The 26,216-nt window shown below is 41.1% G+C and overlaps 1 protein-coding gene across 2 annotated transcripts in view; it reads right to left on the reverse strand.

Moving 5' to 3' along the window:
• The window catches only part of LOC102282944 (zinc finger protein 26), a 65,297-nt gene extending 39,500 nt beyond the window's left edge, over positions 1 to 25,797 (reverse strand). Inside the window, exons 1-6 of one of the 2 annotated variants that reach the window (XM_070386395.1) lie at positions 25,567 to 25,797; positions 25,350 to 25,402; positions 24,666 to 24,910; positions 6,987 to 7,113; positions 6,654 to 6,749; positions 1,891 to 4,508 (exon numbers count right to left, since the gene is read on the reverse strand). In XM_070386395.1, coding sequence (XP_070242496.1) covers positions 3,157 to 4,508; positions 6,654 to 6,749; positions 6,987 to 7,086 — 1,548 coding nt within the window. In that variant the 5' untranslated portion in view covers positions 7,087 to 7,113; positions 24,666 to 24,910; positions 25,350 to 25,402; positions 25,567 to 25,797 and the 3' untranslated portion in view covers positions 1,891 to 3,156. Of the gene's footprint in view, positions 4,509 to 6,653; positions 6,750 to 6,986; positions 7,114 to 24,665; positions 24,911 to 25,349; positions 25,403 to 25,566 lie in introns of those variants that run through there. The other variant, XM_070386393.1, reaches the window with a different exon arrangement.
• Positions 25,798 to 26,216: the final 419 nt, after the last annotated feature.

A 26,216-nucleotide genomic window follows, 5' to 3' on the forward strand; every position in this document is an offset into this window, starting at 1 on the left:
GCAAAAGGAACTAGACTGCAAAGGTTTGGAAGACTCTCAGCTTACTCATATTGCAAAAAGCAAGAAAGCAAGCTCTGGAGAGAACACCAAGCATGTGGCCAGACACTGTTTGCTCAAGAGATTATGGGTATGTGACTTATGAATCCAATCAATCATTTGGTAAAAATGCTACCAACTTGGACTCAAAGGAATAGAAAAGTTAAAATGAAGGAACTTTGTCAAACTTCTGAGATTCTACAGGCAGGAAACAGGTTGATAGAGCTTTCTAGCTGTGGACACAGACTGAAGGTGGGGCCACTTTCTTGGTTCCAGAAGGCGAAGCCTCCTTTTCAATTCCAGAGAGCTGCCCCACTATTCAGAATTAAAGATTCAGGGCCACCATCCTACTGGGCTTAGAGGACAGAACATTTAGCCACAGAGGATTATTCTCAGACCTTAACATCTAATGGAATTTACCCTGCTAGTTTTGGGGCTTCTCTGGGACTCATAACACCCCTTATCCTGACAATTTCTTCCTTTTGAAATGGGAATGTCTATCCCATGCCTATCTGATTATTGTATTTTGGTAGCAGATGACTCTTTTGGTTTCATAGGTTCACAAATGGAGAGGAATATTGCCCCAGGATGAATCATATCCCAAATCTCACCCATATCTGATTTGGATGAGATTCTGGATTTAGAGTTGATGCTGGAGTGGATTAACATTGGGTGGGGAGGAAATGTTGGGCAGGGGTGAATGCACTTTGCATGTGAGAAGGACATGAATTTGGTGGGGTTGCGGGGCAGAAGGGCCGACTGTTATGGATTGAATTGCATCCTGTCAAAAATACATTGAATTCCTAACCCCCAGTATCTCAGAATGTGGATTAGAGACAGGGCCTCTACAGAGATAATTAAGTTAAAATTAGGTCAATAGAATGAGACCTAAGTCAATATGATCAATGTCCTTATAAAAAGAGTACATTTGGACACAGCTGGTAACTGAGACATGGGGTACTGGCAGAATAAGCTTCCTCCTACAAGGAATGATCCACTTTTTCAGGGAAGGAAGGGCCTCTACATCGGGAGTTAGCAGGTTCTGGGGTAATACTGTATCTGCCACAACCACTCAACTCTACCACTGTAGTGTATAAGCAATTTACAGCCAGGTTATGGCTGGCTGTGTTCCAATGAAACTTGAGTGATGGACACTGAAATTTTAATTAAATAATTTTGTCATTTCATAGTTTGGAAAAATTTTAAACCATTTAAAAATGTAAAAGCTTCTTAGCTTGCCATCCATAAAAGTATCATCAATCTGTATTTGGACCATGGTCTGCAGTTTGCAAACTTCTAGGCTGTATCCCCGAGTGACAAGCATGCAAAGTGTATCATGAGTTTGCTAGGTTGAGTCCTCAGATTCTTCACAGGATCCTCTACTCAAATGATCGATTATCAAGAGACACTTTTTCTAACATGTATACATAAGGGATTGGTGCACTTAAGGTAGATGACTCTGTACCTCAGCAACTGTGTCTTTGATTTCCATCATCTCAACCCTACAACTCTTGAGTAAGCAATTATTTCCACAATGTCAGAGAACTGCTGACAACACTCTGCGCTGAGATGAGATTTAGGCCTTCAAGTCTGGCCTTGTGTTTAAGAGCTGATGGAACCAGAACTAGCCATTTCATCTGATGTTCCAAATTTCCTCATAAATTTAAAAGTTTTCTAGGACAATAGCTCCTGAGTGTTGCCAGAATCTTACCAACAGAGTCCATGAGGTTCTTGGTGTACATAAGCAACAACACTATTTCATACTATGAGCTAAAAAATCCACTTTGGAATATAAGTAGAAATCTGAAAGATTTTATTCTTGTCTTAGGAATAAACCTAAACCACAAACCCCACTTTTCTTTAACAGTTTACTATCCAACAGTTTACTAACAGTTTATTCCAGTGACACTATTTACCAATTAAAGCCTTTCAGTTACAAGAAATAGAACTCATTCTTCTTAACATTAGCAGAAAATAATATTTTTATTGCAAATATGAGGAAGCGCACAGAACACCAGAAAATTAGGTTCAGAATATCCAAAGTTATCCTGAGAAATTGAAATAGCAGGAACTATTTGATGGTCTTAAAACTGTGGTACAAGAATGAATTCTGATATTTCCCTTCTGGTTCATGTGAGACTGAATTAGAGACTCAAACTCCTGGAAAAGATGTTATCATGACTCAACCGAGGCAGAATGCTCACCTATGGCTGGTGGGAAGGACACCCTGAGAGATACACCACAAGGATGTGCACAACATAGGAGGAGTATCTCTCCAGAGAATTCTAAGCCACTCTTATCAATAAATAGGGAGCAGACACCGAATTGCTAAATACAATCAATCTTCATTACCATGAGTGCTCTTGGAAAGCAGCCCTGTTAAAATGGATAGACCCACTTATTGAATAAGTAAAATCATTTGGAGTAAGATAAAATCCTTTCATTTATTAAAATTCAAACTATTTTAGTTATATTGCTAAGAAATAAAGAGACAATACTGATACTTAGCATTTAATATAAAGAATATTGGAAGATGTTATTCCACAAATTATCAAATATAACAAGTTACATTTAAAAATAAAATACCAAAATTAAAAAAAATGCTATGCAGTATTACTCAGGAAAGTCACACTCCATGCCCCTGAACCTTCAAAATATGTTCTTTGCTATTTTCCTATTAGTTACATATTAAAAAATAAAACAAAACTACTTTATCCTCCACCAAGGACTTTCTTCACTCAAAAACAGCATCAAATCTGGAACATGACTCCCCATGTAACACATCTTCTATGGAAAAGTGCTTTCCTGATTTATTAAATTCATATGGACTTAATATGCATTTCCCAAATTAAATCTTCATAATTATGCTACTGTATATGATACCATTACTGCTCTTTATTCCTTCAACCATTCTCCTGTGTATAAAGATTTGCATGACTTATTTCTGAAAGCTTTTGCATATTCATTCCAAATATGATTGGTCTCTCTCCCACATGACTAATTTGATTAGAATGTACTTTTAGGTGTTCCTACTTATATATCCTGCTTCTATTATCATCTGAATTCTCTTGAGGATCAACTTCTGTGAGTATGCATCCAAATTTATTCTGTTCTGATTTCTCACTTGTGAGTTTTTCGATGTATACGAAGCCCTGAATTCCAACAGAAGGATTTCCCACACTCAGAGCATTTCCATGGTTTCTCTCCTGTATGAACTCTTTGGTGTTCACTGAGAGATGACTTTTGAGTAAATGCTTTCCCGCACTCACTGCATTTAAACGGTTTTTCTCCTGAATGAGTTTTCTGGTGTATCTGAAGTGATGCCTTTCTGGGATAGGCTTTTTCACATTCGCTACATTCATAGGGCTTCTCTGTTGAGTGAGTTCTTTGATGTATAATCAGCTGTGACTTCCCACAAAAGGCTCTCTCACAGAAACTACATTCATAGGGTCTCTCTCCTGTGTGTGTTCGCCTGTGTATAACGAGGTATGATTTGCTGCTGAAAGCCTTCCCGCACTCACTGCATCCATAAGGTTTCTCTCCTGCATGAGCTCTCAGATGTGCAGTGAGCTGTTCCTTCCTGCCAAAGGCTTTCCCACACTCACTGCATTGATAAGGATTATTTCCTGTATGAATTCCCTGATGCACAACAAGTTGTGTCTTCATATTGAAAGCTTTGCCACAGTCACTGCATTGATAGGGTTTTTCTCCTGTGTGCATCCTAATGTGAACAAGGAGGTATGACTTACTCCTAAAGGCTTTCCCACATTCACTGCATTTATGGGGTTTCACTCCTGTATGAGTTCTCTGGTGCACAACAAATGGTGACTTCAAACTAAAGGCTTTCCCACATTCACTGCATTCATATGGTTTCACTCCTGTATGGCTTCTCTGGTGTAAAATCAGTTGTGATTTCCAGCTGTAGGCTTTCCCACATTCACTGCACCCGTAAGGTTTCCCTCCTGTGTGAATTTCCTGGTGGACAATAAGTTGTGACCTGAAAGAGAAGACTTTCCCACATTCGATGCAAGAGTAGGGCTTTTCTCCTGTGTGGACTCTTTGATGAGCATTGAGGTTTGACTTGGCACTGAAGGCTCTTTCACATTTAGTGCACTCATATGGTCTCTCTCCTGTATGAATTCTGAGATGTACAATGAGCTGTGATTTACAACGAAAAGCTTTCCCACATTCGTTACATACACAGTTTTTTTCTATACTATGAGTTCTTTGATGCTTAATAAAATATGATTCTTTATACCCATGAAATTGATCAGTATTCTTTCTTAGACAGCTTGTGGCTGAAGCTAAGTTTTGTGTCAAACTTTTTCCATGTGTTTTATATTTAAGGAGTCTTTGTCTTGAAGAAATGTGGGTTTTGCTCAGATGAAGTTTTCCAAATGCATTACAAGCATAGCTTCTCTGAACACTTTCAAATTCATTATGATTTTTCTGGTACCATTCTTCCCAACCATCTAAGAAAAAAAAAACAACATTGTAATTTAAAAATCATAAATAAACCTGATTAGAATTAAAACACTTTAGAACTGCTATTTAATGAGTGTTTTTCTTCTGGTCCAGGCCTCTGACAATGGTTCAAAAGAAATAATGGCCAAGTGCACACACACACCATATAACCAAGTGTGGGGGCAAGGGGAAGTGAATCAAACCACAATAAATCCCTCTACAGAAATGGGTAGCTGATAAGCAGTGATGAGAAGTATTTTTTATATAGAAGTTTAAAAAATTTAGCCTGCACTTACTGATAAAATCCATTGCCAACTATTTATGCCAATTTTATCATTTCAGGAGTTTACTCAAATGGTGAATCAACAGGGTACATAATAGCTAGGTACAACGTTTAAGATGGTACAATGAGATATTAAAACAGGGATTGAGCCATAAGAAAATTAAGGTAAAAACATTTTAGACAGAAGCAAGAGAAACTCCTAGATTTGAGACTTGAGAAGCAGGAGGTACTGCTCTTTGAGACTGAAAACACTGGGAGAGAGACATGTTTGGAGAAAGACAAAGGACTTTGTTTTGGATCTTATTATACTGGAGATCTTCATTAAATATTCAAACATAGAAGCAGGTAGGCAGTTACACCTAAGTTCTGCTGCTGTTGCTGCTGCTAAGTCGCTTCAGTCTTGTCTGACTTTGTGCGACCCCACAGATGGCAGCCCACCAGGCTCCGCCGTCCCTGGGATTCTCCAGGCAAGAACACTGGAGTGGGTTGCCATTTCTTTCTCCAATGCATGAAAGTGAAAAGTGAAAGTGAAGTCGCTCAGTCATGCCCAACTCTTAGCTACCCCATGGACTGGAGCCTACCAGGCTCCTCCGTCCATGGGATTTTCCAGGCAAGAGTACTGGAGTGGGGTGCCATTGCTTTCTCTGCACTTAAGTTCAGTGCTCAGTAAAAATTAGGCATCAACAACACATACAAGGTATTGAATGACATGAGGGAAAGAGCCCTGGAGAAGGTCACATTTAAGGTTGGACAAGAGATGTAGAGAAAATGGGAAAGTCTATCTGTGAAGCCTGAACACTGTGATGATGAGAGTTATAGAAAGGCAAGGTTAAAGGAAAGCAGCAAGAACAGGGCAAGGTCTCGACAGCAGCCATCAGACACAAGCCTCAGTCACCCTAGGACATGACTGCTGTACTGGGGACCTCAGAAGCTGTCCTGTTTCCTCAGGACTGCTTGCTAAACATTTTCTTCCCCAAAAAAGAAAATGGTGGGAAAACTGAAGAGGAAGAGCAATTTCAGAAGTGTCTTCCAATTTCTGCCACTGAGAATGCAGAATGGGAGATCAAGAGCTCTGTCCTAAAGCATATAAAGCTGGAACCAGAGTGCAGGAAGAAGAGAGGAGGGGATGACAGCTCTGCTGTTACAACACTGGGCAGAAAAAGTTCAATTTTCAGGATGGAAGAGTCCTTCCAGAGTTACGATATAGAGGAGAAGCCCAAACTTGGACAACTTGAAAGGGAAGAGAAAGAGTAATCAGGGAAACAAATATAAGGTGATAAAAACCACTTAAGGCTAGGTTTCAGAATTCTTTTCAGAAAAGTGCCCAAGGGACTTCCCCAGTGTCTGGTGCTTAAGACTCCATGTTTCCACTGCAGGGGGTATGAGTTCTATCCCTGGTCAAGGAACTAAGATCCTGCAAGCCATGAGGTGTGGCAAAAAAGAAAAAGAAAGAAAAGTGCTCAAGAAGGTAAGAGTTGTAATTTCCAAATGACTAGTGTGAGAAGAGTGAAGGAAGCAATGAAACCTCCTAAGATGGTCAAGAGGAGAGAAGGAGAAGACTGCAGGTAAAGTTGAGGGGATTAACTGCAGAGGCAAAAGGGAAAATAAGGCCCATGACCACAGTAAGGAATGTGCTTGAGGGAAGGAAACTAACCCAGAAAGCAACCTTTGAGCAGTGTGTACAGAACAGCCCACCAGCCTCTTGGAGTCATGGGAGGAAAGTGATAGCCCTCACCTGAGGACTCTTGGGCTCATCTTGAGCTGCTCCAATGGTACAAGAGGTTAGAGAACAGTTCCCACACATGACACTGCCTGAATGCCAACATGGTTTACTCCCCACCTCCCATCTTCATGGTATCTGCTCACCCACCTGGACAGCTCTGATGGGAAACCTCGAAGTTTATGATCCATGGCTCTTCTCCTTGCTCCAACTTGAAGATTAAATCAGGTTTGGTACCATGATACCCTGTTAAGGGAAAGTCATAGAGAATGTAGTCAGACTGCTGAGGACTAAGAGGTCAGGAGGGAGGAAAGAAAGCAGCTTGTTTGCACTTGGGGAAGATGACAGTGAGGAGCTGAGGGTTCAGTTGGAGCTAAAAACATGTGACCTCCAGAGGCTTCAGGGTAGATCAACAAAAGAAAAGCCAATGGTGACTTATGACTCATGATCTGGGCTTGTACAGGCTCATGAAGCTGTACTTACCTACAGACACCAGGTTACTATAGTTTTCCAGAGTCACATCCCGGTACAGGTGTTTCTGCACAGAATCAAGCAGCTGCCACTCTTCCCAGCTGAACTCCATAGATATATCCGTGAATGACAACAACTCCTGTAACAACACACACATTACTCAATAGGCTGCAATTACAGTTGGAGACATGGAGAAGCTGTAGAGGACCCAGGAAAGGAGAATATCCTCCACAGTCTGCCTCCTGTGCCCAGGCCACCACTTCTTTTGAGAGGGAATTAAAAATACTACTAATAATTGAGCCTCCATGTGCCACATAATCTTTTGGGTTCTGAAGATTTCAGGATGAGTGAAACCCATTCTGGTCTCAAGAAGGTTTTACTCTTGTAGAGGGAAACAAACATCTATGCTGGGGCTGGGGTGGGGGTGGGGGAAGCAGTCAACCAGGAGCCCTATTTTAAGCCTTTTACTATTTTTAAGCTTGATAAAAATAAAATACAAAAGAACTACTAAAATTTTTTTAATGGGACAAGCATAATCAAGAAATAAGGATAAGAAAATTATTATGACCAAGACTATGTGCATAAAATCTAGGATATAGAAGCGATTTTAAAGTTTGCAAGCAATCACTATACAAAGGCAGTTCTGCTATAATGTGGTATGTATTTACAAAAAAAAAAAAAAAACCACTATGAAAGTCTCAGGCTTATGGGAAGAACAGGGCTGGGGTGTAACACCTTTATCACCACACATGAAAAAAAGAAAATAAAAAATCTTAATAAAAACAGTAGAGTTTTATACATATTTAATGGTTAAGAAATATATAAATACCACCACGAATATGGCACTGTACCTTATAAAAGACCCGATGTTTGTGTCAGAAGCACTGTAGTTTATTATAAAATGGTGAAAATAGGCTTGCCTGAAATCAGAAAGCTCACAGCATTCCCTAACATATTGAAACAAATTTACATTTTTAAAGCAAACATGACAGCAGAGTTGACTGTATTTATACATTTGTTCCAATAAATATGAAAACTTAGAAGAGATAGAAACTTTCCTAGAAAATCAAAGTAGTCAAAATTTTCCCAGAAAGAATTAGGAAGACCAGACTGATTAGTCCATGATCATAAAATACACTGAAATAGTAATCAGAGGTATAGCCTCTCCATAAAGTAAACAGCCCCACACTATCTATAAAAGTAAGTTTTATCAATATCCAAGAAACAGAAAATTTCTCCCATAGATGTAGAGCCAGGAAATGATGGTAAACTCATTATATAAACTTGTATAATCTCACAGAGAAGGCAAGACAGCACAACTTGCACAATTTCACTTGTTAAAAATACTTAGGGCTTCTCTAGGCGTCCAATGGTTAAGACTCTGCCTCCCTATGCAGTAGACACAAGTTCAATCCCTGGTCTGGGAAGATTGACATGCCACAGGGGAACTAAGCCCACGATCAATAACTACCGAACCCACACTCTAGAGCCTGTGCTCTGCAACAAGAGAAGCCGCCTCAGGGAGAAGCCCAAGCACTGCAACTAGAGAATAGTCCCCAATTACCACAACTAGAGAAAGCCCGAGAGTGGCAATGAAGACCTAGCACAGCCAAAAATAAATGAATAAATAAATCCTAAAATAAAAACCCAAAACCTAACGGGGACTTCCCTGGCGACCTAGTGGTTAAGATTGCACTCCCAATACAGGGGGCCTTGGTTCAACTCCTGTTCAGGGAACTAGATCCCAGTGGTGCAGGAGTTCAGAGAACAGTTCCCACACATGACACTGTCTGAGTGCCAGTGCAGTCAAATAAGTAAAATGAATATTTTTTAAAAACCTAGATAAAAATACTAACAAATATTTAGATAAAAACATTAAAATGAATCCTATACGTGCATAAACAATAGTTTACGAAAGAAATTATTCCAAAAAATTAAAGGACAGTCCAAACTTTACAAAAAAACAAAACTGTAACAAAAAAATAAGTAACATTAGTACATTAATGGAAAACAATTATCTCAATAGAGAAACAAAGTACTATGATGAAACTTAACACCTTCAAAAATCAGAATTCAGTTCAGTACAGGTAAAAGTAATTTCCCTAAGCCTATAAAAAATATCATACTTTGTGTGAAACATTAGAAGTGTTCCCTCTAAAATCAGGAACAATTTGAAATTGTTCTTCAGAAACAAGTTGAAATCTTCATATCAACTCTACTAGTCAGTGCTGTCCAAGAAGACCTGGCACAGTGGGCACAAAGCAAAATACCAGTGATAAACATTAAGCAAGGAGGAAAAACTACTCTCATTGTCTAAAAACATGATTTTCTGACTAAAAAACCTAAGAGAAACAGCTGGCATAACGTGAAAATCAAGAAGACACATCAAGAGGGCAGCAATTTTTTAACAAAATCAACATGCAATAGCTATTTGATACATCAACAGTAACCAACTTGAAAATGTAATAAGAAAAACCACAACACAAATTGACATAAAGTATTCAGGAATAAAACTTAAAAATAGAGAAAAACATAACCAAAAATACATGTGATAAAATACATAAATGTAGAGAAAAAGAAAACACAATAGGGAACAAGATGGTGGAGGAGTAGGTGGATGTGGAATACATCTATTTTCACGGATACATCAGGAATACACCTTCAGACACAGAAGTGCTTGCAGAACACGAGCTGACAGCAGACAGGAGTACCTGACCACTGGAAAAGAATATAGAGAACCACGCAAAACTTCGTAGGATGAAGGAACTAGGGGGAGAAACAGGTGTATTATTAGGACTGGACCTGCCCTCAGAGGGTGGGGGAACTGAAGCAGGGGTCCGATCTCCACATTGGGGCAACTGTCTGGGTCAGAGGAGAAACATTTAAGGCCGAGAGTGAAACAGCTGATCTGTGGCAGCTTAAATGGAATGAAAATCAGACAGTCCTTGCCACAGCCATATGTACCCTGGACAGGGACACAGGTCCCCTAGAAGGCACAGTGGCTGGGAGCTGGTGCATAGGATTGTGGAGCAATCCCAGGGCCGAGGGCTGCTGTTGACTGCAGAGAAATGGACCGAGGGGATGTGAGGAAGGAGACTGTGGTGGGAAATGCCTGTGGAGGAAAGCCAGGCAGACATGGAAGCAAGGCGATACTGCTGAGTCATGTGTAGTGAGTGAAGCCATCGCCATAGCCTCTATCTCCCTACATGCTAGCATTGGCAGCTGAACCCATCAAGCGCCTGACACACTGAACTACAGAGTAGGACCCCACCCAGGGTGCTCCTTTAAGTGACTCACGTGCCAAACTACAGAGTAGGACCCTAGCCAGGGGGACCCCTCTATGTGCCTGACGTGCCCAACAACAGAGAAGGACCCTAGACAAGGGAGCCCTGTAAATGCGTGAACAGGTGGAGCTATAGAGAAAGACTAGCGAAAAGGCCTTCTGATCACCAGCTATCAAGGTCTTGAAAAAGACTCTGATAGGGCCAATAACTCCTATGGCTGAGGCAGTCCGTGTCCCTGCACACTTGGCACCACCAGGGTACCCACTATCCAAACAGCTGCACCACCTTCACATTCAACCCTCACTGGGGCAGAGCTGCCACAAGAGAAAAAGTCTTGAGTCTATGCGCGTGAGGTCACTTCAGCCATGTCCAACTATTTACGACCCTGTGGACTGTGGCCTGCCAGGATTCTCTGTCAGTGGGATTCTTCAGGCAAGAATCAGATCAGATCAGTCGCTCAGTCGTGCCCGACTCTTTGCGACCCCATGAATCGCAGCACGCCAGGCTTCCCTGTCCATCACCAACTCCCAGAGTTCACTCAGACTCATGTCCATCGAGTCAGTGATGCCATCCAGCCATCTCGTCCTCTGTCGTCCCCTTCTCTTCTTGCATCCAATCCCTCCCAGCATCAGAGTCTTTTCCAATGAGTCAACTCTTCACATGAGGTGGCCAAAGTACTGAAGTTTCAGCCTCAGCATCATTCCTTCCAAAAAAATCCCAGGGCGGATCTCCTTCAGAATGGACTGATTGGATCTCCTTGCAGTCCAAGGGACTCTCAAGAGTCTTCTCTAACACCACAGTTCAAAAGCATCAATTCTTCGGCGCTCAGCCTTCTTCACAGTCCAACTCTCACATCCATACATGACCACAGGAAAAACCATAGCCTTGACTAGACGGACCTTTGTTGGCAAAGTAATGTCTCTGCTTTTGAATATGCTATCTAGGTTGGTCATAACTTTCCTTCCAAGGAGTAAGCGCCTTTTAATTTCATGGCTGCAGTCACCATCTGCAGTGATTTTGGAGCCCAGAAAAATAAAGTCTGACACTGTTTCTACTGTTTCCCCATCTATTTCCCATGAAGTGATGGGACCGGATGCCATGATCTTTGTTTTCTGAATGTTGAGCTTTAAGCCAACTTTTACACTCTCCACTTTCACTTTCATCAAGAGGCTTTTTAGTTCCTCTTCACTTTCTGTCGTAAGGGTGGTGTCATCTGCATATGTGAGGTTATTGATATTTGTCCCGGCAATCTTGTTTCCAGCTTGTGTTTCTTCCAGTCCTGCGTTTTTCATGATGTACTCTGCATATAAGTTAAATAAACAGGGTGAAAATACACAGCCTTGACGAACTCCTTTTCCTATCTGGAACCAGTCTGTTGTTCCATGTCCAGTTCTAACTGTTGCTTCTTGACCTGCATACAAATTTCTCAAGAGGCAGATCAGGTGGTCTGGTATTCCCATCTCTTTCAGAATTTTCCAGTTTATTGTGATCCACAAAGTCAAAGGCTTTGGCATAGTCAATAAAGCAGAAATAGATGCTTTTTTGGAACTCTCTTGCTTTTTCCATGATCCAGTGGATGTTGGCAATTTGATCTCTGGTTCCTCTGCCTTTTCTAAAACCAGCTTGAACATCAGGAAGTTCGCGGTTCACATATTGCTGAAGCCTGGCTTGGAGAATTTTGAGCGTTACTTTACTAGCGTGTGAGATGAGTGCAATTGTGTGGTAGTTTGAGCATTCTTTGGCATTGCCTTTCTTTGGGATTGGAATGAAAACTGACCTTTTCCAGTCCTGTGGCCACTGCTGAGTTTTCCAAATGTGCTGGCATATTGAGTGCAGCACTTTCACAGCATCATCTTTCAGGATTTGGAATAGCTCAATTGGAATTCCATCACCTCCACTAGCTTTGTTCATAGTGATCCTTTCTAAGGCCCACTTGACTTCACATTCCAGGATGTCTGGCTCTAGGTGAGTGATCGCACCATCGTGATTATCTGGGTCGTGAAGATCTTTTTTGTACAGTTCTTCTGTGTATTCTTGCCATCTCTTCTTAATATCTTCTGCTTCTGTTAGGTCCATACCATTTCTGTCCTTTATCGAGCCCATCTTTGTGTGAAATGTTCCTTTGGTATCTCTGATTTTTTGAAGAGATCTCTAGTCTTTCCCATTCTGTTGTTTTCCTCTATTTCTTTGCATTGATCGCTGAAGAAGGCTTTCTTATCTCTTCTTGCTATTTTTTGGAACTCAGCATTCAGATGTTTATATCTTTCCTTTTCTCCTTTGCTTTTCACTTCTCTTCTTTTCACAGCTATTCGTAAGGCCTCCCCAGACAGCCATTTTGCTTTTTAGCATTTCCTTTCCATGGGAATGGTCTTGATCCCTGTCTCCTGTACAATGTCACAAACCTCAGTCCATAGTTCATCAGGCACTCTATCAGATCTAGTCCCTTAAATCTATTTCTCACTTCAACTGTATAATCATAAGGGATTTGATTTAGGTCATACCTGAATGGTCTAGTGGTTTTCCCTACTTTCTTCAATTTCAGTCTGAATTTCGCAATAAGGAGTTCATGGTCTGAGCCACAGTCAGCTCCTGGTCTTGTTTTTGCTGACTCTATAGAGCTTCTCCATCTTTGGCTACAAACAATATAATCAATCTGATTTTGGTGTTGACCATCTGGTGATGTCCATGTGTAGAGTCGTCTCTTGTGTTGTTGGAAGAGGGTGTTTGTTATGAGCAGTGCATTTTCTTGGCAAAACTCTATTAGTCTTTGCCCTGCTTCATTCCGTATTCCAAGGCCAAATTTCCCTGTTACTGCAGATGTTTCTTGACTTCCTACTTTTGCATTCCAGTCCCCTATAATGAAAAGGACATCTTTTTTGAGTGTTAGTTCTAAAAGGTCTTGTAGGTCTTCACAGAACCGTTCAACTTCAGGCAAGAATGATGGAGTGTATTGGCCAATACTGGTTGCAGTCCCTTTCTAGAGCACTATATTTCCTGCTGCCCTAGCTGCCAACCCCCCTGAGTACCTGATGCTTACAAAACCCCTGTGACTCAAGCAGCTGCACTACTTCCACACCTGGCCCTCACTGGGGCAGACCCAAGTCCTCCAAGGCAGACTCAGGAGCAAACCCCAGTGGACAACCCACATGCAGAGGTGGAAGTAAAACCACAAATGAAACCCAGGAGCAGTGTGGCTAAGGAAGAGGACCCAAAACCTTCCCACCAGCTGTACCAGCTGCAGATTAAATTCACATGATCAGCTAGGCAGACTCTGTATCTATGGTATATATAAAAGGACATTGAGAGCTCCCACAAAAGAAAACACACTAGTTCTGATAGTTGTGGACACTGGAGACAATAACACAGAGGAATAGGACCAGATTAGAGTCTGAGCTGCCCCCCACATCAGGTCCAGAAACCAGTGCAGTGTTGGAAGGCACCCTAGTGGGGCAAGGTGGACTGTGACTCCCAGCAAGGGAAAGAATGCTGACAGCACTGATTCAAGAAAAATATTTACTATTCTTATATTTTTACTTATTTGGTAGTTTCTTTTGGATTTCTTTCTTTTTTCCCTCTGTTGTAGTTGCCAATTTTACTAGCCCTATGGAATCTAATTAAGCTTTTGAGATTTTTTTTTCAGTCACACTTTTTATTGTTGTTACAAAACTCTGCCTCCATGTTGGCCTTTTGCGGTTCTGTGGAGTTTTGCTTTTATTCTCTTTTTCTCTCTCTTTTTTTAGTTTTAATTAAAAAAATTAAGCCTATTATTATTTTTTCTACATTTACTCACTGTTTGCCTTCCCTATTGTTCTTTTCCCCTTACAATTAATCTTTAATGTACATAAATCTTCTTTATCTACCTCTGCTTAACTTTACATATCTATTTTTTCTTTTCTTCCCTCTTTTCATATTTGTTAGTTTTGGTTTCACTGCTTTATTTCCCACTTGCACCTTGCATTAGTTTCATTTTCCAGTTTTTGGTTTAGTTAAGTTGTGTTAACTGGTAGATATCATTTTGTTTTCTTTTGTTCACTAGGTCAATCTACTGTACTTTATTTTTGTTGGACTGTTTTGACTGTGCTTATAGGTGTGTTTGTATATTCCATTATTTTAATTATTATTTGCCTGATTTTGTAACTGCCATTTGTCTGGGGTTCATCTTTGGTTTCTTGTTTTCGGGTATTTGTTTTAATCTCACTTAATGCCATAACAAACCACCTATGGGATCTTCATTCCTGGCCAGAGATCAAACCCTAAGCCTTTGGAGTGGGAGCACTGACTCCAAGATCCTAGACTACCAGAGAACTCCTAACTCTAGGGAGTATCAAATAGTGAGGACTCACACAAAGGAAACCACTTGAATACAAGACCTGGCATCACCCAAACACCAGTAGCACCCCATGCAGGATGCCTCATCCAAACAAACAAGACAAAAATACAAACCCAATCATCAGCAGACAGGAGTACCACCTCACTCGCCCTCTGCACAAATCTCAACCTACACAAAGCTTACACAAACCACTGGACCAAACTTAGGAGGGCAGAAACCAAAAGGAAGAAAGAATTCAACCTTGAAGCCTGGAAAAAGGAGACCTCAAACACAATAAGTTTAAAAAAAAAAAAAAACACAATGAAAAGGCAGAGAAGTACTACACAAATAAAGGAACAAACTAGAAACACAGAAGTTCAAATAAATGAAGAGGAAATAGGAAAACTACCTGAAAAAGAATTTGGAATAATGATAGTAAAGATTATCAAAACCCTCGAAAACAGAATTGAGAAAATGCAAGAAACAATTAACAAAGACCTAGAAGAATTAAAGAATAAACATACAGAGAAAAACAACACAATTACGGTAATTAAAACTACTCTAGAAGGAATCAATAGCAGAATATCTGAAGCAGAAGAATGAATCAGTGAGCTGGAAGATAAAATGGTGGAAATAACTTCTGAAGAGCAGAATAAAGTAGAAAGAATGTAAAGAGTTGAAGACAGTCTCAGAGATCTCTGGGACAATATCATACACACCAACATTTGAATTATAGGGCTCCCAGAAGAAGAGAAAAAGAAAATGCGTGAGAAAATTTTTAAAGAAATTATAGCTGAAAATTTCTCCAAGATGGAAAAGGAAACAGTCAATCAAATCTAAGAGGTGCAAAGAGTTCCATACAGAACACACCCAAGGAGAAACATGCCAAGACACATACTAATCAAACTAACAAAGATTAAACACAAAGAAAGAATATTAAAAGCAGCAAGGGAAAAGCAACAAGTAACATACAAAGGAAACCCCATACGTTTAACAGCTGATCTTTCAGCAGAAACTCTGCCAGCCAGAAGGGAATGGCAGCATATATTTAACGTACTGAAAAGGAAAAGTCTACAACCAAGATTACTCTACCTGGCAAGTATCTCATTCAAAATTGATGGAGAAATCAAAAGCTTTTCAGACAAGCAAAAGTTAAAGAGAATTCAGGGCCACCAAACCAGCTTTACAACAAATGTTAAATGGACTTATACAGTCAAGAAATACAACAGAAGAAAAAAGATCTACAAAATCAACCCCAAACAATTAGAAAATGGAAGTAGTAACATATATATCAGTAATTACTTTAAACATTAATGGATTAAATGCTCCAACAAAAGACAGACTAGCTGAATGGATACAAAAACAAAATCCATATATATGCTGCCTACAAGAAACCCACTTCAGACCTCAAAACACATACAGACTGAAAGTGAGAGGATGGAAAAATATATTCCATGCAAATGGGAAGCAAAAGAAAGCTGGAGTAGCAATCCTCATATCAGACAAAGTAGACCTTAAAATAAAGAAGATTACAAGAGATAAGGAAGGTCACTATATAATAATCAAAGGATCAATCCAAGAGGAAGACATAACAATTGTAAATATCTATGTACCCAACATAGGAGCACCTCAATACATAAGACAAACACTAACAGACATAAAAGGAGAAATTGACAGTAACACAATAATAGTAGGAGACTTTAACACCAATGGACAGATCATCAAAACAGAATATTAATAAGGAAACACAAGTCTTAAAATGATACATTAGATGAGATGGATCTCATTATCTTCAGGACATTCCATCCAAATGCAGAAAAATACACCTTCTTTTCAAGTGCACGTGGAACATTCTCCAGGATAGACCACACCTTGGGTCACAAATCAAACCTCAGTAAATTTAAGAAAATTGAAATCATATCAAACATCTTTTCTGGCCACAATGCTATGAGACTAGATATCAATTACAAGAAAAAAACTGTAAAAAACACAAGCACATGGAGATTAAACAATATGCTTCTAATTAATGAACAGGTTACTGAAGAAATCTAAGAGCAAATAAAAAAATTCCTAGAAACAAATGACAATGAAAACATGACAACTTAAAACCTATGGGATGCAGCAAAGGCAGTTCTAAGAGGGAAGTTTATATCAATACAATCCAACCTCAAGAAACAAGAAAAACATTGAATAGACAACCTAACTTTATACCTAAAACAACTGGAAAAAGAACAAAAAACCCCCAAAAATCAGTAGAAGGAAAGAAATCATTAAGATCCAAGCAGAAATAAATGAAAAAGAAGTGAAAGAAACAATAGTAAAGATTAATAAAACTAAAAGCTGGCTCTTTGAGAAGATAAACAAAATTGACAAACCCTTAGCCAGACTTATCTAGAAAAAAAAGAGAGAAGAATCAAATCAACAAAATTAGAAATGAAAAAGGAGAGGTTACAATAGACAACGGAAAAATACAAAAGATTATAAGAGACTATTATGAACAACTTTATGGCAATAAAATGGATAACCTGGAAGAAATGGACAGATTCTTAGAAACGTTCAATCTTCCAACACTGAACCAGGAAGAAACAGAAATTATGAACAACTCAATTACAAGCACTGAAATCGAAACTGCAATAAAAAATCTCCCAAAAAACAAAAGCCCACAGGAGATGGCTTCACAGGAGAATTCTATCAAACATTTAGAGTAGAGCTAATGCCAGTCCTTCTGAAACTCTTTCAAAAAATTGCAGAGGAAGGAACACTTCCAAACTCATTCAACAAGGCCATCACCCTGATACCAAAACCAAACAAAGACAACACAAAAAAAGAAAACTACAGGCCAATATCACTGATGAACACATGAAAAATCCTCAACAAAATTTTAGCAAACAGAATTCAACAACACATTAAAAAGCTCACACACCATGATCAAGCTGGGTTTATTCCAGGGATGCAAGAATTCTTCAATACATGCATACCAATCAATGTGATACACCACATTAACAAACTGAAGGATAAAAACCATACAATAATTTCAACAGATGTAAAAAAAGCCTTTAACAAAATTCAGCACCCATTGATGATTAAAACTCTCCAAAACAATGGGCACAGAAAGAACTTACCTCAACATAGTAAAGTCCAAATATGATAAGCTCACAGCAGACATTATTTTAAATGGTGAAAAACTGAAAGCATTCACCCTAAGATCAGGAGCAAGACATGGGTGTCTACTTTCACTGCTATTATTCAACATAGTTTTGGAAGTCCTAGCTACAGCAGTCAAAGAAGAAAAAGAAATAAAAGAAATCTAGATCGGAAAAGAAGAAGTAAAGCTTTCACTGTTTGCAGATGACACGATACTGTACATAGAAAACCTGAGAGAGACTATCAGAAAACTACTAGAGCTAATCAGTGAATTTAGCAAAGTTGTAGGATACAAAATCAATACAGATAAATCATTTGCATTCCTATACTAACAATGAAAAATCAGAAAGAGAAATTGAGGACTCAATCCCATTCACCACTGCAACAAAAATAATTAAATATCTAAGAATAAACTTACCTAAGGAGACAAAAGAACTGTACACAGAAAATTATAAGACACTAATGAAAGAAAGCAAGAAAGATGACATAAACAGAAAACAGATGGAGAGATATTCTGGGTAGGAAAAATCAATATTGTGAAAATGACTATACTACCGAATGCAATCTACAGATTCAATGAGATCTCTATCAAATCACCAACGGTATTTTTCACAGAACTAGAACAAAAAGGGAGAAGGCAATGGCACCCCACTCCAGTACTGTTGCCCGGAAAATCCCATGGATGGAGGAGCCTGGTAGGCTGCAGTCCATGGGATTGCTAAGAGTCAGACAGGACTGAGCGACTTCACTTTCACTTTCCACTTTCATGCACTGGAGAAGGAAATGGCAACCCACTCCAGTGTTCTTGCCTGGAGAATCCCATGGACGGAGAAGCCTGGTAGGCTGCAGTCCATGGGGTCCCACAGAGTCGGACACGACTGAAGCGACTTAGCAGCAGCAGCAGCAGCACAAAAAATGTCACAATTCATTTGGAAATACAAAAGGCCCTGAATAGCCAAAGCAGTCTTGAGAAAGAAGAATGGAGGTGGAGAAATCAAGCTTCCTGACTTCACACTATACTACAAAGCTATAGTCATCAAGACAGTAAGGTACTGCCACAAAAACAGAAATATAGACCAATGGAACAAGATAGAAAGCCCAGAAATAAACCCTTGCACCTATGGGTACCTTATTTTTGACAAAGGAGGCAAGAATATACAATGGGGCAAAGATAGCCTCTTCAATAAAAGGTGCTTGGAAAACTGGACAGTTACATGTAAAAGAATGAAATTAGAACACTTCTTAACACCATACACAAAGATAAACTCAAAATGGATTAAAGACCTAAATGTAAGACCAGAAAATATAAAACTCTTAGAGGAAAACATAGACAGAACACTTGATGACATAAATCAAGGCAAGATCTTCTATGACCTGCCTCTTAGAGTAATGGAAATAAAAACAAAAGTAAACAAGTGGGACCTGATTAAACTTAAAAGCTTTTGCACAGCAAAAGAAACTCTAAGCAAGGTGAAAAGGCAACCCTCACAATGGGAGACAATAATAGTAAATGAAACAACTGACAAAGGATTAATTTCCAAAATACATAAGCAGCTCGTACAACTCAATGCCAGAAAAACAACCCAATCAAAAAGTGGGGAAAAGACCTAAACAGATATTTCTCCAAAGAAGATATGCAGATGCTTAACAAACACATGAAAAGATGCTCAACATCGCTCATCATCAGAGAAGTGCAAATCAAAACTACAATGAGATATCATCTCACCCTGGTCAGAATGGCCCTCATTAGAAAGTCTACAAACAACAAATGCTGGAGAGGGTGTGGGGTAAAGGGAACCATTCTGCACTGTTGGTGGTAATGTAAATTGATACAGCCATTACGGAAGATGGTATGGAGATTTCTCAGAAAACTAAGAATAAAACCACCATATGACCCAGCAATCCCACTCCTAGGCATATACCCTGAGGAAACCAAAATTGAAAAGGACACTTGTATCCCATGGTTCACTGCAGCACTATTTATAATAGCTAGAACATGGAAGCAACTTAGATGTCCATCGACAGATGAATGGATGAAGTTGTGGTACAAAAACACAATGGAATATTACTTGGCCATAAAAAGGAATGTGTTTGAATCAGTTCTAATGAGGTGGATGAACATAGAGCCTATTGTACAGACTGAAGTAAGTCAGAAAGAGAAAGATAAATATCATATACTAATGCATAAATATGGAATCTAGAAAGATGGTACCCCACTCCAGTACTCTTGCCTGGAAAATCCCATGGATGGAGGAGCCTGGTAGGCTCCAGTCCATGGGGTCGCTAAGAGTCAGACACGACTGAGCGACTTCACTTTCACTTTTCACTTTCATGCGTTGGAGAAGGAAATGGCAACCCACTCCAGTATTCTTGCCTGGAGAATCCCAGGGACAGAGGAGCCTAGTGGACTGCCGTCTATGGGGTCGCACAGAGTCGGACATGACTGAAGCAACTTAGCAGCAGCAGCAGAAAGATGGTACTGAAGAGTTTATTTGTAGGGCAGCAATGGAGAAACAGACATAGAAAACAGACTTATGGACATGGGGAGAGGTAAGGAGAGGGTGTGTATGGAGACAGTAACATGGAAACTTACATCACCATATATAAAATAGATAGCCAACAGGAATTTGCTATATGTCTCAGGAAACTCAAACAGAGGCTCTGTATCAATCTAGAATGGTGGGATGGGGAGGGAAATGGGAGGGTGGTTCAAGAGGCAGGGGGTTGATTTATGTTGAGGTTTGACAGAAAACGACAAAATTCTGTAAAGCAATTATCCATCAATTAAAAAATAAAAAAAGAAAACACAATAGCCCAGATACAGGAAGCAATGTATCTACTGACAGATGAATAGATAAACATACAACACACAGACACACACACATACTAGAATATTACTCATCCATTAAAAGAAAACCCATAATCTTGCCATCTGTAACAACATGGCTAGAACTAGAAGGTATTATGCTAAGTGAAATAAATCAGACAGAAATACAAATACCATATGACCTTACATGTGGAATCTAAAAGATTAAATGAACAAATAAACAGAACAAAACCAGACACATAAATACAGATACCAAAAAGGTGGTCGCCAGAGGTGGAAGGATAGTGAAACAGGTGAAGGGGATTAAGAGGTACAAATCTCTAGTTATAGAACAAATTAGCCATGGGGATTCAGCATAAAGAATATGGTCAATATATCATATGGGGACAGATTACTAGACTTGGGGCGGAGATCATTTCATAATGTATGCAAATGTCAAATCACTATGTAGTACATCTGAAAATACCATAATATGGTGTATCAACTATATTTCAAATATATTCATATTTTTTTAAAAAAGAAAAAAGAAACCTGAGTTTACAAGGACCTGAGTAACTGAGTAACATTTATGATATATAGATTCAATATGGTATAAATATCTCAACAAATTAATTTATAATTTCAATGTATTATCAAAATACGAAGATATTGCATTTTATTTCATCTAATGGTAAGTATTTTCTAATACTCATTCACGATAAATAAAATTATACATTTGGACTATAGCTGCTACAACTAGAAAATTAATGGTAAATTACAATCCATGAACATCGAGACCCACGGATGAAAGGAGAACTAAATGAGCCAAATTCCAAAGAGGGGAGAGCTCTTCCGAGATAAGCTAAGAGTGCTCTGGCTGTTTACTTCGCTGAGGGCATTTGTCCAGCCTGAGAATAGGCAGGGTGGGCTCAGCTGAGACAGAGGATGACACCAAGAGAAAAAGAAACCAGTAGACCCTGCGGTGCCCACCCTGGACAGCAGGCTCTTCCCACCAAGTGTTTGCTGAGCGTGGTCAGTGCAGGAACTGAGCAGGAAAGGCAGACTGATTCTCCCATGGTTTCGAGGCACCAAGGGCACAAAGTACGCGAGGAAGGAGCCTGCGATCAGCACACCCTTGAAAACAAGGTGATCCAAGTTCAACTAAAGCAGCAATCCAGTCCCAAACCAGCTTGATGCCTGTTTAGATGAAATGATCAGTCACTCCCCATCTGTACAACAAAGCAAAGGGGAAACCCACTCTGGTAGAAAGTAACATTGAACTTCAGTCTCTGTGGTTCTTTTTATATCAATTCACATACACAAACACACTCATACACAAGTAAAGAAAGAATAACAGAGCTAACTTGGCAAAATAACAATGGGGGAATCTGGGTGAAGAGTGTTTTTTTTTTTTTTAATATAATACAGGAGGTTATTTTATTCTACTTTTGCCACTTCTCTAGTTTTGAAATCATTTCAAAATAAAACATAAAATACAATAAACTCCTTGGGCTCTCCAGATGATCGTTTGCACACTTAAAGGGCCCTTCACAAGCTAGCCCTGCTCTCACATGCTCCCCATTCTGGCCATATGCCTTCTTTCCACTACACAATGCATCTGCTGGTTCTCACGGCAAGGCCACCAACTTAGCTGCCTCCAAAGCCTGGAATGCGTCATGTTCTGTGCCTTCATCTGCCCATGATCATCAAGTTGTCAATCAGATTCTGCTTAAATGCTGCCCCAAGACAAGTAGCCACCCAGCCACTCTCATGTGCACAAACACCCACAGTTTTGTTCATGATGTTCCTCTGATATGTCTTACCACCTCCCACACCCTCCATGGGGTTATGGGCCCTGTTAATCTTGTTCATCCCTACACACCCTAGAAAATTACCTGGCATAAGAGTCAATAAATGTTTGCTAAATACATGCACTCAAAAATAAGGAAATACAGTTTACATTTGTCAAAGTCTCTTAGGTCCTAAGGGCAATAAGAGCACTGACTCTGAAGACACTCTGCGTGGGTCTGCATCTTAGCTCTGCCACCCTCGTCTCATTTCCCTTACTAGTTTGGGACTGTGGGCAGCCTCACCAGTTTCCTCAGCTGTACAATGGGGACATACTTGCCTCAAAGGGCCCTGAGACTTTAATGACGTCACACACACAAAGTGCCTAGGCCAAGAGTGGTGTCTATTAATGTTATTCAATAATTGTAAAGTCTTCTTTATTAATAGGTCCTGTACACTTATAATGGAGAAGGCAATGGCAACCTACTCCAGTACTCTTGCCTGGAAAATCCCATGGACGGAGGAGCCTGGTAGGCTGCAGTCCATGGGGTCGCTAGGAGTCGGACACGACTGAGCGACTTCACTTTCACTTTTCACTTTCATGCATTGGAGAAAGAAATGGCAACCCACTCCAGTGTTCTTGCCTGGAGAATCCCAAGGAAGGCGGAGCCTGGTGGGCTGCCGTCTATGGGGTCGCACAGAGCTGGACATGACTGAAGCGACTTAGCAGCAGCAGTACACTTATAATGTTCATTTATTTTATATTTCTTAATTGCTATCGAAAATACATTCTCTCATTGTACTTTCTGTATAATTATTGTTTAAAGACAAAAAGTTAATTGGTTTTTGAGGTTAACTGTATCCCTCAGGCCACCTTAATGAAATCCTTTCCCCCTGACACCAAAACCCTTCCTGTCATACTTGATCACCTAAAAAAATACTATTACTGTACTATTACTAATTGCTTCTTTACATCCTGCTGTCCATGTGCTAAGTCGCTTCAGTCATGTCTGACTCATTCTGACCCCATGGTCTCTGGCCCACCAGGCTCCTGTCCATGGGATTTTCCAGGCAAGAATACTGGCAAGGGTTGCCATTTCCTTTTCCAGGGGATCTTCCAGACCCAGGGATCAAACCTGCATCTCTTTTGTCTCTTGCATTGGCACTCAGGTTCTTTACCATTAGTGCCACCTACACTCCTAAAGGAAATCAACCCTGCATATTCACTGGAAAGACTGACTGATGCTGAAGCTGAAGCTCCAATTGTTTGGCCACCTGATATGAAAAGCTGACTCACTGGAAAAGACCCTGATGCTGGGAAAGACTGAGGGCAGGAGAAGGGGGTGACAGAGGATGAGATGGTCGGATGGCATCACGGACTCCACGGACATGAATTTGAGCAAATTCTGGGAGATAGTGAAGGACAGGGAAGCTTCGTGTGCTGTAATTCATGGGGTCGCAAACAGTCAGAAATGACTGAGTGACTGAACAACCACCACCACCTATACTATTACTAATCACTTCTTTACATCCTGCTGTCCACAGCCTAATGCAATTCCTTCACCTCTTAGGAGGTGAATATCTGTAGCACACCCGGTATTCTGTTTGCTCTGGAAAAAGTGCTTTAGACCTGTAAATTCTGAAATCCAAGAAGCACCTTTTGGCCTTATGAAATACTTTCAAGGAATTTCACATCATGGCTTCTAAGAAGTTCTCTTTTCTCAAGTTTGTAGGGGAAAAACCACTCTCCAAATGTTCTCTCACCTCTCCTGCACCCCAGCCCCTCTTTAATGCAGCCCTTGTCATTGTCCTGAGGCCTCTATTTGGTCCTTTTTGGTGCTCTACTCCTATACCTATAACTCCTATTGTTAAAGGCACTAACATAGGTGCCTTTAATCGGTACATGTTAGTTGAAAACTCCCACCTGAGACTCAACTGTAGGCACCACATATTAAAATACCTACAAAGCTACACTCTGAGGTCTAGTGGTAAAGAATCCACCTGCCACTGTAGAGGACATGGGTTTGATTCCTGGTCCAGGAAGATCCCACATGCCTCGGGGCAACTAATCCCTTGCACCTCAACTACTGAGCCCCTGCTCTAGAGACCAGGGACCATAACTATTAAGCGCACATGTTGCAACTACTGAAGCCCGCTTGCCCCAGAGCCTGTGCACCACAAGAGAAGTCACCGCAATGAGAAGCCCAGACGCTGCAACTAGAGAGTAGCCCCCACTCACTGCAACTAGAGAAAGCCGGAGCAGCAAGGAAGACCTACCCCCGCCACCACCACCCCCAGCCACAGGCAAAGATAAATAAATCTTAAAAGAAGGAAAGGGAAAAATAAAAAAAGCTACATACACTCTGTCCCTGGATACTTCTTCCAACAGTGTTCTCAAGACCGGACACATCACCGGTGTACCAACAGCTCAGGATTTCAGCATTCGCTGTTAAGTCTCCCTCTGGTTCAGTCCTCCAACCACCTGCACGGTCCAGAGGGTCCACTGGCTCTCTCCTCTCACAACACTGCTCCTTCCCGCTTTGAATCCTTAAACTCCTTCCCCGCCATCCTGCCCAACGACTCTGTGCGCCAGACCACAGCTCCTCTAAAACAAGAAACGTACGTGATTTCTTTGCACTGCCAGCATCAATCTCTGGATCCAGCTCACGAGGGTACTCAGTATACAAACATCTGAACAAGCTAATGAACAAAAAGGAGATAATTTCCCTGCTGATGCCCTGAAATCTGGACGCGAAGACAACTCTATACTTGTGTGTGGAAAACCTGAAACGATAGAGGATCATTTCCTTCACAAGGGCCCTCACTGCCCTCAGAATTCAGGGTCCGCTGTAGACAACAAAGCAGAGTAACTGCCCACGGACAGGGCACCGGACACCAAGTGCCAGAAGACAAGGAACGTTTCTGGAGACTCAGGGGGATGGCGGGGAATATGTGAGTTCAGGCCCTGGTGTGACCGTGAAGGGATGAAGAGGTCCGCCCTCACGGCCGAGTCAGCTTTCTTAAGTGAAAAAGTCCCTACTTACCGAACACGAAGCTGTCGGGAACCTGGTGGCCATCCCGGGCTGTTTCGTGCAGGCTGCGGAGGAGAGAACCGAACTTTGAGGATATCCCTGCTGGTCCCACCCCGCCCACCAAGAGGGGGTCCGCGGGCACCAGGCACCTGCCCCTCCGGGGCTGAGTCCCTCTTAGGGAAGGGGCTTCCGGGCCCGGGCAGAGGGAACTTGGACAATGAGTTTGTACCGCTCTGTAGCCCTGATGCGGGAGGGACCGAGGCCGGGCTGGCTGCTTCTACGCCGGGATCGACCGTGGGGGCTCAGCTGGTCAAGATCCTGTTTCGCACAGGACGTTTCTGGGCCAGGGTAACTTCGCGTCTCAGCTAGCTCCGCAGTCTCTGAAACAGAACGCCCCCGCCCCGCCCCTGAGCACAGAAGCCCTGACGGATACAGCCTGTTAGGCGCGTACTCCTTCACAGCCGCAGGGCGGCGCAGGCGGAAGTACGTCACGTGACGACCAGCGCCGGGCAGAAAACTACATCTCCCAGAATCCTCTGTGCAGGAAGAGGACCTGGATAGACGGGCGAGGCCTCATGGGAAAGGCGGGCGGGCTCTAAGAGAGTCGGTATAGGTCGTTTCCTCCGCTGTTCAGAGAAGAGCTAGCGTCTGGACAGTGGCCGGTGGTTCGGTCTTGAGGCCAAACCAGGTAGAGTTCGTAGAGGAAGGCACAGCAGAGAACGACACCGTGTGAGACTATGAGGCGCAGTGCACAGGGTTATAAAATAGTATATCAGTGTTATACTGAATATCAGTGCACGAAATAATAGTTACCAACTTTATAGAGGAGAAAGTATAGTAGATGAGAAGTAGAAGTACATCAATATTGGGACACACAAA

Source organism: Bos mutus, chromosome 17 (genome assembly GCF_027580195.1).
Source record: "Bos mutus isolate GX-2022 chromosome 17, NWIPB_WYAK_1.1, whole genome shotgun sequence".
Lineage (NCBI taxonomy): Eukaryota > Metazoa > Chordata > Mammalia > Artiodactyla > Bovidae > Bos > Bos mutus.